At 45.3% G+C, this 17,922-nt stretch overlaps 1 protein-coding gene across 1 annotated transcript in view; it reads left to right on the forward strand.

Moving 5' to 3' along the window:
• The window catches only part of LOC146859489 (uncharacterized), a 69,923-nt gene extending 52,392 nt beyond the window's left edge, over window positions 1-17,531 (forward strand). Inside the window, exon 6 of the mRNA XM_085647171.1 lies at window positions 15,004-17,531. Coding sequence (XP_085503297.1) covers window positions 15,004-15,401 — 398 coding nt within the window. The 3' untranslated portion in view covers window positions 15,402-17,531. The remainder of the gene's footprint in view (window positions 1-15,003) is intronic.
• Window positions 17,532-17,922: the final 391 nt, after the last annotated feature.

The raw sequence follows: 17,922 nt of genomic DNA on the forward strand, positions 1-17,922 counted from the left end.
AATGCCAATAATCAACATTTTAATTAACTGGTATGAGTGCAACAAAAACAGACTCGAACCTTATGGCCTCCGCCGTTGTATGCGGATCTAATGCCCGGCACATCAGCGATATTCCTTTCTCACATGAAGCATGTTTCTCTGCTTAGTCCACGAGGTTTCTACAAGCTAGTAACTCTGGAAAAATACTGTAACTGATATAATAATTGCCTTGGATAAACAACACTAACACAGCAGAGACTCCCAACATGGGTAGACATTGAACCTCCCTCCATGTCCTCTGCAGTGCAATACAGCCTCTGCTGTTGTACCTCGGTTACCAGGGCTCTCCTCTTTGGCCCTGATACCACAAGTCTTAATAGGCTTTTCACTCAGGGTGGCCAGTATGATCCTCTGGTGGAAGAAGTTGTAGCCTTCATAGTAGAGGCAGTGTGCTGTGGTCATCGCAAGAAGGAACTTCTGCTGGTCTCCAAGGGCTAAACTCCTGCTGCTGCAGACCTCAAAAGAGCTGCATCAACTGCCAGGCTGCGGTGTGAATGGCGTGGATGCCATTTCAAAATGTAACTTTTTTGATTAAAAATGTGTAACAATTCAAAGCATAGAAACCCATATCTGTTGCACAGAGGACTACTACTAAACCTCGGTAACAATGAGGTCATACAAAAGTAGGCGTACATCTTATGTTTGTCAGAGCAGCTTTGTTAATGGCATTCGCTGATGCTCTACATGGAAATATGGCAGAATAGCATTTCTAAGAACAATTTAGTGTAGGTGGGGTCAGACATGCAGTGGCATGGGAGGAGAAGGAAGAGACAAAAGCTTCAATAAAGCACAAGCAGCTATGAGTGCTGAAGCTAAACACAGGCAAACAATAACAAAAGCAGGAAACAAAGAAATAAATTGTCTCACAAAAGAACAAATAAAAATCCAAAACGTGAAGATACAGTACTTGGTCCCTGTTCCGTGGGAAGAAACAAAAGACAAAACGGAGTTAAACAGGGGAAGGATTTACCACTAGCAAGCCAGAATTTTAGAAGGACAATCTGAGTAACAAAGACAAAGCCATGGGCAGGACAGTAGCCCACAAAGTGTATACAACAAGTCTTGGATGCTTAACCTAACAAAGAGGAGAAATACACATATTTCTCCGCATTACACCTCACATCAGGAGGAGTACCGATTTTCTAAATCTGGGGCAGCATCAAATTCCATGGGTGTTGCATTGGAAAACCCAAGGCAACGCACATGAGACGCACCCCGGGTACAGAGTAAGGCAATGCAGTGATTAGCGTTGCGTAGCCTTACTCATGATTCATGACGTCTCTTAAAGCTACGTAGGGTGTCTTTATGATAGCCCAGCATCAGGCATGTACTACTTTATGTAGTGCAGAATTGACACAGGGCTCTCAAAAAAAGATCACAAAATGGATAGTAGCTAAATCGATAGAGTCCATTCATGTCTGACCCGTCACCAATATCATAACCAACATTTTTTAATTGATTATCCTGTTCCACTTTTAGGGAAAGTATATTTTAAGGAGCTTGATCTTAAGGCGCTATCTGTACTGGTGACGTTTAGGTTCAGCTCTGAATTGGGACTCCAGGACATTCTAGAATTTTGGATCCAATGCTCTCAAAGATTACCCTCTGTGTTTCCGCATTTTGAAGGAACAGCGCAGCATTAGGTGCATTTAGTAGGATAGAATGCAGGTTGGAAAGTGTGTAAATGAGAGGTAAAGTAGTGCACTGAGGACAGTGTGTCTGCGAGAGGCAAGGTAGAGCAAGTAGGACATTGTGTGAGTGAGAGGTAAGGTAGTTCAAGTAAGGCAGTGTGTTAATGAGAGGTAAGGTAGTGCAAGTAGGACATAGGACAGTGTTATTGAGAAGTAAGGTAGTTCAGATTGCTATTTTTAATGTGTGCTTAATTTTAATATGTGAAATTATCCCAACTTTATTTTAAACTGCTCATTTCACTTCTTCACGTTTTTTTTTACTGAGCCGGACACCACACTGTTATTCTGTTGGAGCAACAGTACTCTGCATAACTCATATACCACATTCCTTTGCTCTAAATTACAACATGAAGAATGTGCGAGATGACCACTTGCATATTGAGCCCTGAAGAAGTCCCAGGTGTACGAAACACATTGGCTACTATTTGCATGCTTTGATTTTAAGAAAAACTGACGAATAAAGACTGTTAGGAAGATGGAACAACTTTCACATTTGTTCATTTAGATGACATTGTCTTATCATTCCTATTTGTGTATCATGGACTAAAAATGTCAGTTATATGTACAGATGATTTTCAAGTTGAGTTCTGAACCACTCTTGTGTAGGGCTGTTCTGGGAAGCGATTCTCTTTTAGAGGTGTAGGAGGGTCACATCTCCGGTTCATAGCACCACTGTGTATTCCATTTTTAGTCTTACCACTCCATGTTGATGAGTGCAGTACTTGTGTGCCTCGACCCTTCTTTGGCTGACCTACTCACCTGCGCTTCTCTCCGTGGGTTTCCTGCTTCCCTGTTCCGCCACAAGCAGTTCTGCTCTATTGGTACAGAAGGAAGCAGGTTCCTGAAGCACTTCCTTTCTCGGGGAGGGGGTGCCCTGCAGTTAGTGGTCTAGTGTTCTCACTTGACACGCCCTTATAAGTCACATGTGTACACGGACATGCAGCGGATGCATGCCCTGGCGGGCCAAAGGCAAGCCCATCTGCGCCCATGTGCGTCCGGACTGCACCCTGTGCCCGGAACCCTGGATTTTCTAATAGTGAACAGGTAACTAGACTTGGGTACTCTAGAGAAAACCTGCTCAAGTTCAGAGAGAGCAGGAAGTCCCTCTTCTGTATTACCTTTCCCTTTGAGAATCTATATGAGCAGCATCAATGTATATGTGCCTCTTGTGGTTACTGTGTGTCTCTACGCAAAAGCTCTCCCAGGGTGCATATGGTTAGGAAAGCCACCAATAACCCTGGAAACTCCATTCCTGGTGAAGGAGCGAGTTATAATTGTTTTCTTGTAAATGCTCGCTACCTCATTAAACATAAAGTGGAGTTTGCTATCTTTAAACCGGACTGGGTCCTTATCGCCGAAACCTGGGCCAATAACGCTTCATGACCCAATCTAGTAGACGCCATCCCGGCTAACTACTCCACCCAGAGGGTGGATAGGGTCGGACGTACGGGCAGAGCCCTGGCCATTGTTTTTAAATCTCACTTTAAATGTCTGATAGAATCAGGCTTCAATCTTCAAACTTGTGAAGCTCTTCACTTTAAACTCATCACCTGTCCATTTGGTAATTTTGCTGATCTAACGGCCCCCAGGTCCTAGACCCGCTTTTCTCAGGAATCTCAACTTCCTTCTAGACCCTTTTCTAGCTGAGAGTTGGATGCCCATCTTAGATGACTTTAACTTTCACCTAGAGGAGATGGACAACCAAGATTCAAATACCCTCTCAAAGGTCCTTGCTAATCTTGGACAGTCACAACTGGTTTCCGCTCCCACCCATAAGGTGGGCCACACTTTGGATGGGATTTTTACTAATGATTCCAGATTGGCCTATCAACAAAAACATTCCTATCTGCTGGTCTGATCACAGTGCAGTTGCTTTTGATGTTCTACCTCTTTTGGTAGCCATAAAACTTCTCGCCTTCTGGGCAAATCTAGAAATTGGAAAGGGGTCACGGCTGAGGCACTAGCCAGAACTTTAACAAGTATATCCTGTGTAATCCTAGATGGCTCTGATAGTGGGACAGAGGCCTTTGCTACATGGCTGGAGAGTGCAGCCGATAAATTGGCCCCTCTGAAGGCAATTGTACATAAAAGGTGCTCTCCATCTGCTCCCTAGTACCATGATTGGCTTAGGATGTTTAGCGGGCGTGGAGGAAGACCCAAGATGAACATGAAAGGTTCTCCTATAAAATGAGCATTAAAGAATATGAACTCACATTAATTGAAGAAAAGTCTAAGTATTGCACCCAAAAATTGAAAATGCCTCCTCCGCTAAAGAAGTGTTCTGTAATCAGCTAGCAACTTTCATCCATTCCAAGATTATGGATATTTATGCAGATTTTGTCCCAACTCCTTTTACGACTACCCAGTCAATCGCCGCTTGTGGGCCCCTATTAACATCCCAAGAGACGTTATCATGATAAAGCCAAGAGACAAAATGTCGCTCCGTGTTTCCTACTCTCTCTCCCAAGATTGATGAACATAACCTCCTGAAAACATACTTGGGATCCCCTCTAGAAGCCTGTCCTCCATATGGTGGCTAATAGTATAGCTGACCCTATCTGTAAGGTAATAAACAACATGAACCTATCTGGATCCTACCCTCAGAGCTGCAAGCTGCCTATTATCAGGACCCTCCTAAAAAAATCAAATCTGGACATAACGGACTGTAAGAACCATGTCCGATCTCTTTGCTTCCCGTTCCTGCAAAGATTCTGGAGATGCACCTTAATATTTATTTGATAGAGATTGCAGAACAGCAACACTGGTTCAATAATTCTGAGTTTGGCTTTAGGAAGCATCATGGAACAGAAACTGCTTTAATTTTGAGCCACGGACTGTATCAGGCATCTAGTGGATGAGGGACAGGGGGTGGTGCTGATACTCTTGGATCTATCAGCAGCATTTGATACCATCTCACCTGTGCTGCTGCTGGATAGACTCCGAGGTCTTGGTATCTCTCATCAACATTAGCCCTCATGTCCTCTTTCCTTAGGGAAAGATCCCAAATGGTGAAGTTACAGCACTTCTACTCACAAGCCTTTTCCTTGTCTTGTGGAGTGCCGCAGGGCACATACCTAAGTCCCGAGCTTTTTAATCTTTGTGTGGCACCCTTAGCGGCCATAATCCATTCCTTTGGAATGGAGGAAGTGTTGTATGCAGACGACACTCAGATCATGGTGTCAATCCCTAAAAACTCATGCTTGGTAGCAGAGAACGTATTATGTTGCATGACTTAAGTGGCAGAATGGATGTCATGTAGCTTTCTAAAACTTAATGGGGAAAAGACGGAAGTGATGATCTTTGGCCCAGGGGCATCAAGCTGGAACAGCAGTTGCTGACCACATTCCTGAGGAACCTGTCCTACTCCGGGTAAAAATGCCAAGAACTTTGGAGTACTGATGGACGCTAAACTCAACTTCAATGACCAAATTAATCGTACAATTATACCCTGCACCTGGACTATAAGAATGCTGAAGAAAATCTTCCCATTCATCCAGCAGTCTGCCCATAGGCAGGTTGCTCTTGCCCCGGTAGTGTTGGGACTTGATTACTCACTGTACCTGGACTTGAATAAAGGGACACACTCCAGGTGGTGCAGAATGCACTGGCCAGACTTGTTCTGGACATTCCTAGGGGGCAGTGGGTTGTGAAGGGATTGGAGACCATTCATTGGCTTACTATTAATAAGCGCCTCAGCTTTAATTCCCTCTGTATAGTACATAAGGCTCTTTGAATCCCATATCCAACCAGATTAAAAACCATTTTTGGTTGGTATATCCCAGGCAGACCCCTTCATTCATCGCTTCAACTACAGCTCACTGTACCGAGAATCAAAAGTAAGAAATTGGGCAACAGAGGATTTTCTACGGCCGCCAGTAAACTTTGGAATACCCTTCCAAAAAACAGAAAGGCCATTTCTCAGCTCTTGTCCTTTAGGAAGGCTCTCAAGACTTGTCCTTCTGCTTGTAGTTATTTTGTGAAGCTGGAATTTTAGTGGTCTTTTTACGGATGGTGATCTATAGCGCCTTGACGCCTTTGAGTAACCGCTGCACGTTATAAATTTAAAATCAATCAAGTAGGGTATTGTGTTAATGAGATGTAAGGTAGTGCAAGTAGGACAGTGAGCTAATGAGAGCTAAGGTACTGCAAATAGGACAGTGTGGCCCACATTTGTGGGGGGCTGGCACCGGGCAGTGCTGCAAGTCTTCTTGCTGCGCTGCCATACGCCAATGTGAAAGGACAGGAATGCACCATATGAAAAGAATACTCTGCTTTCCTGTCCTTCCCGCCTGTGCTAGCACACAATTTGCTACCAAGCACTAACGCAGGCACTCTTACTCCATAGTGCAAGGGTGCCTCCACTGCAGGCAGGATAGTTTTTGTGCTGCAAGGGCCACCTCCCTGCCCAAAACCACCCCTAGAGGAGTTTTCCTCTTTCTATGTGTGCTGCTGAATGTAACACACATGGAAAGGAGAAAAATGTTTCTCCTCCTTAAGCCTGCTCTGGGGAGGCATAAGGTTTTGGTGCTGCCCCAGGTTTACACAATCAATCCGGGGCAGCATCGACATCTGTGGGTGATGAGTGGAAAAACCCTCTGCAATACCCATGGTACTCCTACATGACGAAGAGTAAGGCAAGACAGCAACATTTGCAGCTTTGTCTTACTCCATATCTAGGAGGCCATGCAAAGCCACACAGAGTGGCGATAAGACTGAGAAGTTTGCACCACCGGAGCATAAAAATAAATGCTGCTTCGGTGGCGCAAGCCTCTAATAAATAAGCCACTATGTTAGTGAAAGATAAGGTAGTGGAAGTAGGACAGTGTGTTAATGAGAGGTAAGTTAGTTCAAGTTAAGTCAGTGTGTTAATGAGAGATAAGGTATTGCAAGTAGGACAGTGTTAATGAGAGGTACGGTTGCACACGTAGGAAAGTGTTGATGAAAGGTAAGGTAGTGCAAATAGAACCGTGCTAATGAGAGGTAGGGTAGTGCAAGTAGGACAGTGTTAATGAGAGGTAAGTTAGTGCAAGTAGGACAGTGTGTTAGTGAGATGTAAAGTAGTGTAAGTAGGACAGTGTGTTAGTGAGAGGTAAGGTAGTGCAAGTAGGACAGTGTGTTAGTGAGAGGTATGGTAGTGCAAGTAGGGCTATATCAATGAAAGGCAAGGTATTGTAAGTAGAACAGTGTGCTAGTGAGAGGTAAGGTAGTGCACATGGAACAGTGAGTTGTTGAGAGAAACGGTAGTGCAAGAAGTACAGTGTGTTAGTGTGAGGTAAGGTAGTGCAAGTAGCACAGTGTTAATGGGAGGCAAAGTGGTGCAAATAGAACAGTGTGTTATTGAGAGATAAGGTAGTGCAAGTAGGACAATATGTTAATGAGGTAAGATAGTGCACGTAGGTCAGTGTTAATGAGAGGTAGGTTTGTGCAAGAAGGACAGTGTGTTGGGAGAGGTAAGGTAGTGCAAGTAGGACAGTGTGTTAGTGAGGAGTAATATTAGTAGGACAGTTTGTCAGAGAAGTAGGGTAGAGGAAGCCAGACATTGTGATGATGAGAGGTAAGCTAGTGCAAGTAGGACAGTGTGAATGAGAGGTCAGATAGTGCAAGTGGGACAGTGTAAATGAGAGGTAAGATAGTGAAAGTAGGACAGTTTTAATGAGAGGTACGGTAGGTTCATTGGAATCTAATCCATGCCCTTGAGCAATGCCTGAGGGATGAGGTATTGGTTAGATCTTCAAGGAGGGCCTTTAAATTCGCAATTCAAAATAGGAAGAAGATTATTAGGGCCAAGGCTTGGGAGGCCCTTGATCATGAAGTGGGCTGACAGACAGTACAAAGTTCTGGGAAGTGGTTAATAGCCCCTTCTTTTCAGATATACAAACACTAAAACAGATTTACGATAGCTGCTGAAAGATGTGCTGTACACTTTGAAGGGAAGTATAGTGGTGATGATGTAAGGGGGTCTGACCCACACTGGGACACTGACATAGATAGTGCACCATTGAATTTCAGTATCGATGAGGTACACAAAGCTATCCTGGCCATAGCTGGAGGGAAAGCGCTGGGCCCGGACGGGGTACCAGCAGATTTTTATAGAGCAGACTCCCTAACCAGGGCCATGATCTTGACACAAGAGTTTAATGCAGCCTACTCCTGCAGACCCCTTCTTGGTCAATGTCCACTATTATACCTGTCTTCAAAACGGGCTCGAGGGATGATCCGGCATGTTATCGACCAATTTCTCTTTTAGATTCGGCTGCAAAAATCATGGGGAAAGTAGTCCCGGATCGGCTTACCTTTTGGTTAGATAAGTTTAAGATTGTCTCAGATCTACAGTATGGCTTTAGACAGAGGAAAGGGACACTAGACCAGTGTATTAACCTACATTTGTTGGTGCGGAAATATACATTAGTAAAAAAGGGATCCCTGTATATGGCCTTTATGGACCTAACATCAGCTTTCAACCTCGTTAATAGAGCTTAGCTATGTTCAATTCTTTTGGAGCTGGATCTGGAGGTGGATCTAGTGGCTTGTCTACACTCTGCCCATAATGACACCAGGGCAACAGTGAGCTATAATGAGGATGGTTGTGTGTCGGCTTCTTGGGCTGTCAAAAAAGGGGTCAGGCAGGGGTGTATCCTGGCCCCACTACTGTTTAGGCTCTTCATTATTAAGCTAAGGGATATCCTCTCAGCTACTATTAGAGCCATCCCGAGAGCTGGCGCTAAACTCATATGGCACTTCTGTATGAAGATGATGCAGTGTTGTTTGCCAGGACAGGTGTAAGACTCCAAAAACTTTTAGATGCTTTTATAGATTTTTTGGGCTCACTAGACTTGGCAACCAATTTTTCCAAATCGCATACAGGTGGTGAAAAATATTTTTTTTCATAGGCTTCTCGCTGTCCCAGCTGCATCCCCGCCTTTACGCTGCATGAGGAGCTAGGTGTGGGATACATTTCCGATTACCTTGCAGTTGCACCTTTAATGGGATTTTGGTCCTCCCCAGTCTCCACCCTGAATCAACTTGTTATACTGGACTGCATGGCTCTGGAGGGGGCTCTGTATATTCCATGGTTAAGGTACATATCAGAGCAGACGAGAGGATTAGGTCACCCCAATTTGTACACTGAAGGTAGTGCAAGTAGGACAGTGGTAATGAGAGGTAAGGTTCTGCAAGTAGGACAATGTTAATGAAAGTTAAGGTAGTGCAAATAGGACAGTGTTAATGAAATATAATACAGGGCAAGTAGGACAGTGTTAATGAGTGTGAAGTTCGTGCAAGCAGGACAGTGTTAATGAGTGGGAAGTTAGTGCATGTAGAACAGTGTATTAATGAGAGATAATGTTGTTAAGGTAGGACTGTGTTATAATGAGAGGTAACAGAGTGCAGGAACGACAGTGTGATAATGAGAGATAAGTTAGTGCATGTAGAACAGTGTATTAATGAGAGATAATGTTGTTAAGGTAGGACAGTGTGTTAATGAGAGGTAAGACAGTGCAAGAAGGACAGTGTGATAATGAGAGATAAGGCAGTGCAAATAAGACATTGATTTAGTTAGAGATAAGGCAGTTCAAGTAATACAGTATGTTACTGAGAGGTAAGGCAGTGCAAGTAGGACAGTGATAATTAGAGGTAAGGTTGAGCAGGTTGAATAAGAGTAAGAATGTAGTCCAGCCTAGAGAGGCTCCCACGGGACACCGAGACATGCGTGGATTGTTTGACCCCAGGGTGTTGATGCCTCCAAATATCGCGGAGACCCTATGAGCAGAGGAATTCGCCCAATGGGCCTAGTCGTCTTCCGCCACCGTGCCTCTACGGGTGTCTAGGGCTCCCGAATCAATTTCATTCATATCAGCCCAATTATTAGTCTGCCCTCTGGGAGTGCCAGAAGCAAGGGACCCAACGAGTCAAGAGTTTCTCCTTGTAGGCCCAGGGGTGCGTATACCAAACAGAGATCTAAGGTCCCATTGGCCACTTACCACCACATATCTACCCAATGTGTTGGACCACTGCGTCACTGAGGTGTATGAAAATAATGCCTTAAATAATATTCCCACCCCTCCAGGACCCTGTTGAGTAGCCTACATGTGTCAACAAGGTGTCGGGGTCTCTTGGTTCTGTCTTGATCCTCTTGTTTGAGTTCGGTATCCCGGATATTGCCCCTCCAGCCATTCCCACACCTCTTCCGGATTTGTGAAGTGCCATGTCTTACTGTCTATGATAACTTTGAGATTGGTTGGAAAGAGCATCATATACTTGTTTTCCCTCTCATGTAGTTTCCTCTTTGCCTCCTTGAACTTTCTGTGTAGTTTCTCCACCTGTTAGGTGAAGTCTGGGAAGAATCTAATTTGAGTATTTTTGGATGGTATTTCTCCTGCGGCTCTGGCTGCTTGAAGGATGGCATTCCAATCATGGTAGTTTAGGATTTTTTAGATTATTGTCCTTGGGGGGGGGTCCCAGGCTTCGGCGGCGAACAGGAGCCCGATGCGCCCTCTCGATGGAGAAGAACTTGGACAGTCTATAGGTTTCACTCTGTTCACAATAAAGTCCTCCATGAAGAGCACAGCACTAGGGCCCTCCAGCCCCTCCAGGACCCCAACCACTTTGATGTTATTCAGTTTGGCCCTAACCTCTTGGTCTTCGAGTTTGGCCGCCATCATCATGGTGCGGTGGGTTAATTTCTGCACTTGCCCCTCTAGCCGCTTTGTCACTGATTGTACTTGAGTGATTTGTGTTTTGGCAGTCTTGACTTTATCTCTGAGTTTGAACAAGTCTGTTTGAAGTAAATGTACCTCGATCTTTACAGTCTCTATCTTTGGCTCAAGGGTGCTTTTCAAAGAGGGCTTCCCAGCTTCCTCACTTCCCACTGTGAGCGGGGCTTCAGGATTGTGTCGCTGTCCATTTTGTTGTACTGCATCACAGATTGTCCTTTAGGTTTCACCAGTTTAGGTTTGGAGGCTCAAAGTCTGATGTCGCCTCTCTCAGCAGTGTTTCTCTAAACCCACCTCACAGCTCCCAGGTCCATACACTGCCCCTCAGGTCCAGATCATCAGGGATTCGAGTATCAGCACTCTGGGGGCTTGCTCTCACCGGGCTGTCTTGTATTCCCTAGTTCTTGACGAGTCCTCGACCGCCGGGGGGCCTCACTCTATGTCGTCCTATGACTGGTGCTGGGGCCTCATTCCATTCATCCCGCCATCACTAAGTCGAGGCAGAAGTCTGTAGCCTCTCCAGTGGTACCCTGCGTCTTCACATTGTTCAGGGCCCCTTTTACATTGCTGCTTCTAGCAGCGCAGCGTCACCTAGTTCACCCGGGATCTCATAGGCAGTGAGGAGGGACAAACCTCAGCCCCGGACCCTAGACCAAGGCCCTGGATCCCCACTGTCCATGTCGCTGCCGGGTATTGGCGGATTGACTGTCCAGTCAGTTTTAACCACACAGCTCAAGTCTCTGGGCCACGGCGCCTCACAGCACCCGGCTGTCTCATATTACGCAGAAGGGGCACTTCACACATTCTTAGGCCTTATGCCACTTTCCCATCGTACGTCCAGGCACCGCTTCCCACTGTCTCGCACACCATCGGGGACGAGCTCCGCATGCAGAGGCATTCGGATTGTTGCTAGATGGCAGGATTAATCACCGCTAAACGCGGAGCTCAGCCGAGAGTGGTCATCTTCGCTTGCGGCCAAGCAGCGCCCCCTGCTTACAATAAATTTTAATAACATAAGATAACAATGTGTTAGTTAGAGGTACGTCAGTGCAAGTAGGACAGTGTTAATGAGAGGTAAGTTAGTGCAAGTAACGCAGTGTTTCAGGAAGAGATAAGGTAGTACAAGTAGGACAGTGTGTTAATGAGAGGTAAGATAGAGCAAGTAGGACAGTGTGTTAATGAGAGGTAAGGGAGTGCAAGTAGGACTGTGTTTTAATTGGAGGTAAGGTAGAGAAAGTAGGAAAGTGTGCCAATGAGAGGTAAGGTAGGGCAATTAGGACAGTGTGTTAAGGTAGTAAAGTAGAACAATGTGCTAATAAGAGGTAAGGCAATGCAAGTATGACAGTGTGCTAAAGAGAAGGAAAATAGAGCAAGTAGGACAGTGTGTTAATAAGAGGTAAGACAGTGCAAGTAGAACAGTGTGGTTGTGTGAGGTAATGTAATGCAAGTGAGACAGTGTTAATGAAAGGTATGTTATCATAAGTAGTACATTTTGATAATGAGAGGTAAGGTATTGCAAGTAGGACAACATGTGTTAGTGATATGTAAGCTAGTGCAAATAGGACACTAATAAGGTAAGTAGGACAGTGTGTTAGTGGATGGTACAGTAATGCAAGTAGGACAGTGTTAATGAGAGGTAAGGCAATGCAAGTAGGATAGTGTGCTAAAGAGAAGGAAGATAGAGCAAATAGGACAGTGTGTTAATAAGAGGTAAGACAGTGTAAGTAGAACAGTGTGATTGTGAGAGGTAAGGTAATGCAAGTTGGACAGTGTTAATGTGAGGTAAAGTAGTGCACATAGGACAGTGTCAATGAAAGGTAAGTTATCATAAGTGGTATATTTTGTTAATGCGAGGTAAGGCAGTACAAGTAGGATTGTTTTAATGAGAGGTAAAGTAGTGCAAGTAGGACACTAAGTAAGTGATGGTTGAATAAGGTAAGTAGGACAGTGTTAATGAGAGGTAAGGCAGTGCAAGTAGGACAGTGTGTTAGTGAAAGGTGGTGCAGTGTAAGACATATAGGGCCTCATGTAGGTAGCATACCAGTTACCACTTCTAAAATACCGAACGATACCGAATCGGTATTTTAGAAGTGGTAACTCGTATGTAGGTAATGAGTCGGTATTTTTTACCGATTCATTACAAGTCGGTAATTACCGAATCGGTATTTACCGATTCGGTAATGAGACATACCTTCCCATTAATGGGAAGGTATGCCTCATTACCGAATCGGTAAATACCGATTCGGTAATGGGGGGAACACATGAAAGGGTGGCAGGGTGTCACATTGACACCCTGTTGCACCCCTGATTCGGCCATGTGTGCACATGTGGCACACATACATGCCCTAAGGGCATGTATGTATGCCACATTGCACACTGCTACGCGCGTAAAAATGCTTAAACACATACATTAATTATTTACCACCAACTATAAGTTGGTGGTAAATACCGACTCTAAAACACACCCACACACTCCCCCTACATCTCGATTTTGGCTTCGGAATTTACCGAATCGGTAAAATTACCGATTCGGAATAGTTACCGATTCGGTAACATTACCGATTCGGTATTATTACCGAATCGGTAATTTTACCGATTCGGTAAATTCCGAAGCCAAAACTTGTCCCCCTACATACCAATAGCCAAAATACCGGTCGGTAATGGTATAATTACCGAAAATCGGCCGTTACCGACCGGTATTTGGCTACCTACATGAGGCCCATAGTGTGTTAGTGAACGGTAAAGGAGTGTGCAAGTAGAATAATGAACTAATGAGAGGTATGGCAGTGTGAAAGTAGGACAGTGTGTCAGTGAGAGATAAGGCAATGGAATTAGGACAGTATGTCAGTGAGTACTAATGTAAGGCAAAAGTGGGACAATGTATCAGTGTGACTCCTGCATTCTGCCTTCAGGCAGGACATTACAGATGGATGGGATTACTCTACCTTTCATCCACCTGAGGTTGACTATCAGTGCCTATAGACCATTCTGTTGTTACCCCTTCGCTGTTGTCTTCCTTTAGCTTCATGAGCGCCTCTGACTGTTACTCCCACGTTTCTCCTTTTGTTAGCAGCGCAAATAGCGTTGCTGTTCAGCTTCTTGCCGCTTGTGTTGAGGCTTAGAGCAGGCACATCAGCTAAGAGCAGAGGACAAAGACCCTAACACATGCTTATGACTGTTGTGTATTTATCACCCTGTGGATGGTTAAGGGTGCATTACACCTCCTCCTCCTGGTGACTGAGTGTGTGGGCTGTGACGTCAGCAGGAAGTCAGCTGCTGGCACCCTTGGGCATGATGCCAGGGAGCGGCTGAGCTCAGTTGTGATCTCAGCTCCGTCCTGCAGAGATGTCTTCTCCTCTGCAGTACATGGCCCTCCTGCTCCTGGTGACAGGTGTGTAACATGGCCTATTGTGTGTAACATGTTCTTTGTGTGTATCATGTTCTATGTGTGTAACATGGCCTATTGTGTGTAACATGTTCTTTGTGTGTATCATGTTCTATGTGTGTAACATGGCATATTGTGTGTAACGGATTCTAGTGTGCGTAACATGTTCTTTGTGTGTAATATGTTCTATGTGTGTAACATGGCCTATTGTGTGTAACAGGTTCTAGTGTGCGTAACATGTTCTTTGTGTGTAACATGTTCTATGTGTGTAAAATTGCCTATTGTGTGTAACATGTTCTTTGTGTGTAACATGTTCTATGTGTGTAACATGGCCTATTGTGTGTAACAGGTTCTATTGTGTTCATTTTATCTAAGAGTCAGGTGTGTAAAAATGTATTGTGTTTATTTTACATGGGACGTCATGTGTGTAACATGTTATATTGTGTGTAACATGTTCTATTGTGTGTAACATGTTCTATTATGTTTATTTTACCTGATACTCTGCACCGCTCTCCCAACAGAGTCCAGAGATGTCAGGTGTCTAACATGGTCTATTGTGTTTTTTGTACTTGGGATGTCGGGTATGTAACATGTTCTATTGTGTGTAACATGTTTTATTGTGTTTCTTTCACCTGATATCCTGCACCGCTGCTCTGATTTCATCTGCAGCTGAAAATAAGAGTTCTCAGATGTTTCTACATAGTCTGGTGGGGTAATGCGCATGCTGCAGGGATGCCCTGGCAGGCTCCTGTGTGCTCATCTGTGCAGAGAGCAGGAGCCCACGCATTATTATAAATACTGTGGTGGGATAATCTGCCTGCCTTAGAGTCAGATTTTAAACAGTCTCAAGTGCTTTAAATGAACAGATTTATGGTAGTAAATAACATTTAATTTGTGATTTGCAGCCACCATGTGATGTTTGTTGTTGTACAAAATTATTATTATTTAAATATACAAATGGAGTTGGAAATATGTATCCATTTGGACCTCAAGTGACAATTAAAAACCATGAATATTGACAACCATTCAAGGGTCCTTCGAGCCTCTAAATGAACAATGTGTTGACAGGTTTTATCTTTGTATTGTTCTTTCTGTGTCTGTCTCTCTGATAACACCCCGGGCATTAATGCATAAATACGTCCTGCTCTGTTTTTATACTTTTAACTCTTTGTTTCAGGTAAGAGTGGGGCGCAGTCGGTGTCTCAGTCTCCTGAGAAGCTGTCTATGTCGGAGGGACGCCCCCTGTTCATAAACTGCACCTATGAAGCTTCGGGGTACCCCTATCTCTTCTGGTACTTCCAGCCCCCGGGTGAAGCCCCTCGACTGCTGCTGCAGGACCTCGGGGAGAAGGAGCAGAGGGGCTTTGGTGCCCCCCACAATAAGACGACAAAGTCCTTTCACCTGAGGAAGAAGAACAGTGAAATGGGAGATTCAGGGCAGTACATGTGCGCCTTGAGCGACACAGTGTCCGATGAGGCGCTGGGAGCTGCACAGCAACCAGGAAACACACCATCCTTCACTGTTAGCGCCTGTGACACCAGTCTTCCCATGGGCTGCACAGAAACCAGCCAGTAACACTGTCATCCTCTCTGCAAAGTACAGTGACACTGTCCTCCTCTCTGCACTGCACAGAAACCAACTAGGGACACCATCCTCCTCTCTGTGCTGCACAGAATCCAGCCAGCGACACTGTCCATATCTCTGCACTGCACAGAAACCAACCAGGGACACTGTCTTCCTCTCTGCAAAGTACAGTACACAGTCCTCCTCTCTGCACTGCACAGAAACCAACCAGGGACACAGTCCTCCTCTCTGCAAAGTACAGTGACACTGTTCTCCTCTCTGTGCTGCACAGAAACCAACCAGGGACACTGTCCTCCTCTCTGCGTTATACAGAAACCAGCCAGCGACACTGTCCTCTTCCCAGCACTGCACAGAACCCACCTATCTGTGCTGCACAGAAACCAACCAGTGACACTGTCCTCCTCCCAGCACTGCACAGAAACCAGATGGTGACACTGTCCTCTTCCCAGCACTGCACAGAAACTAGCCAGTGACACTGTCCTCCTCTCTATGCTGCACAGACACTAGCCGGTGACACTGTCCTCCTCTCTGCACAGTACAAAAACCAGCCAGTGACATTGTCCTCCTCCCTGCGCTGCACAGACACCAGTCGCAGACATTGTCGTCTCTGCGCTGCACAGAAATGAGCCACGGACTCTGTCCTCCTCGCTGCGCTGCACATAAACCAGCCAGTGACACTGTCCTCCGCTCTGCGCTGCACAGAAATGAGCTGGTGACACTGTCCTTCCCTCTGTGCTGCATAGAAACCAGCCAGTGACACTGTCCTCTCTGCACTGCACAGAAACCAGCCGGTGACACTGCCATCCACTTCCATCTTCTATGTGCTGCACAGATACCAATTGGTGACACTGTCCTCATCTCTGCGCTGCACGGAAATGAGCCGGTGACTCTGTCTTCCTCTCTGCGCTGCACAGAAACCAGCCAGTGACACTGTCCTCCTCTCTGCGCTGCACAGAAACAAGCCAGTGACACTGTCCTCCTCTCTGCGCTGCACAGAAACCAGCCAGTGATACTGCACTTGGTTTCAGGAGGTTTGAAAACATTAATAGGACTAGGAAATAAACAGAACTTCAACAGACCTGTTAATTTTCTGTAGTTCCCACTTCTGGCCATTTTCAAAGCCGCTCAATAGCAATTATAAGACACTCTTGGGGTCTAAGGCTGGCATAATGAGTCAGCACTGTGGTGTTATCAGGGGTCAGAGGATGATGACGTTAATTCTGCCACCGCTGCGGTGTTGTTGCATGCCATTTAGAGAGTTATAATGAGTCTAAAGTGCTCATTTAGATACCAGTGGGCAGCTGCTGGTTTTGGTGGTGGCTTAGGCCTGCCTCCTTCATCACTTCCACCCTCCAGTGGAGGAGCTCCACCCTAGCTAGACACCCCTGCCTTCCCAATGGAAAATACCTATGCCCAGGGCATGAGTCGGGGGTACACGCTGGTGGACTGCGTCCACCCATTATTTTCACCGGGTCCCTGGGATCCAACTAGCCCACCAGGTACCTCCAGTAAGTGCAACAGAGTTGCGTTGCAGAGAGGTGTAAAAAGGGGCTTGGCCTCAAACCACCTCTCTGCAAAGCAGCTCTGTGGTGCTTACTGGCGGTACCTGGTGGGCTAGTAGGCCCCCAGGGACCCTCAGGATTCAAGGGGACTTAATCCCCCAACTTACAACGTGCTAGGGGGCGTGTTTGAACCGTGGTGCAGGGAGGGGGCAGGGCCTGATATAAAAAGTTAGCAATACTGCTGTGTTGGACTTACTGGTGGTAATAAAAGGGGTAGTTGGCTCCCAAGGTTTACGTTGAGGGCTAACTCCTCCTGTTACCTTCAGTAAATCCCACACAGTGGGATTGCTAAGAGGTATTTCAGAGGCCACGCTCACCTTTCTCCACCACTCTGGAAACATGACTGGTATGTTATAGTTAGAAATTACATTTAAAAACCTTTGAAATTCACTGAAAAAACCTTAGGTTTCAGGGACATTATAGTTAGAATTATCTTTTAAAAAACCTCTGAAATTCACTGAAAAAACCATAGGTTTCAGGCACGTTACAGTTAGAAATTAGCGTTAAAAAAACCTTAGAAATTCACTGAAAAAACCACAGGTTTCAGGGACGTTATAGTTAGTTGGACATTTCACTCGTACAAAAACATAGAAATTCGTCCGTTATAGGTAGTTCAGCTAACTATAACTTGCGTACCCACAATGCACTGCTGATGACGTCACATATTACATCATTCATGACATGGTCAGTGTCATCACTGATGACATCACTGATGACATCTCAAATCACATCACTGATGACATCATCCACGTGAAAATCTGATGCACCTCCTCACACTCTAATATAACATTTGATACACCCACTGTAAAATACAGACTACCATTTTGGAAACCATCGACACACCATTACCAGTTACTACATACGCACTCACTGATTCATAGGTCTACACACACATCCACTCATTCACCCATACAATCACTCATACATGCAGTCACTCATCAATACAACAC

This window comes from Triturus cristatus, chromosome 3_2 (assembly GCF_964204655.1).
Source record: "Triturus cristatus chromosome 3_2, aTriCri1.1, whole genome shotgun sequence".
NCBI lineage: Eukaryota > Metazoa > Chordata > Amphibia > Caudata > Salamandridae > Triturus > Triturus cristatus.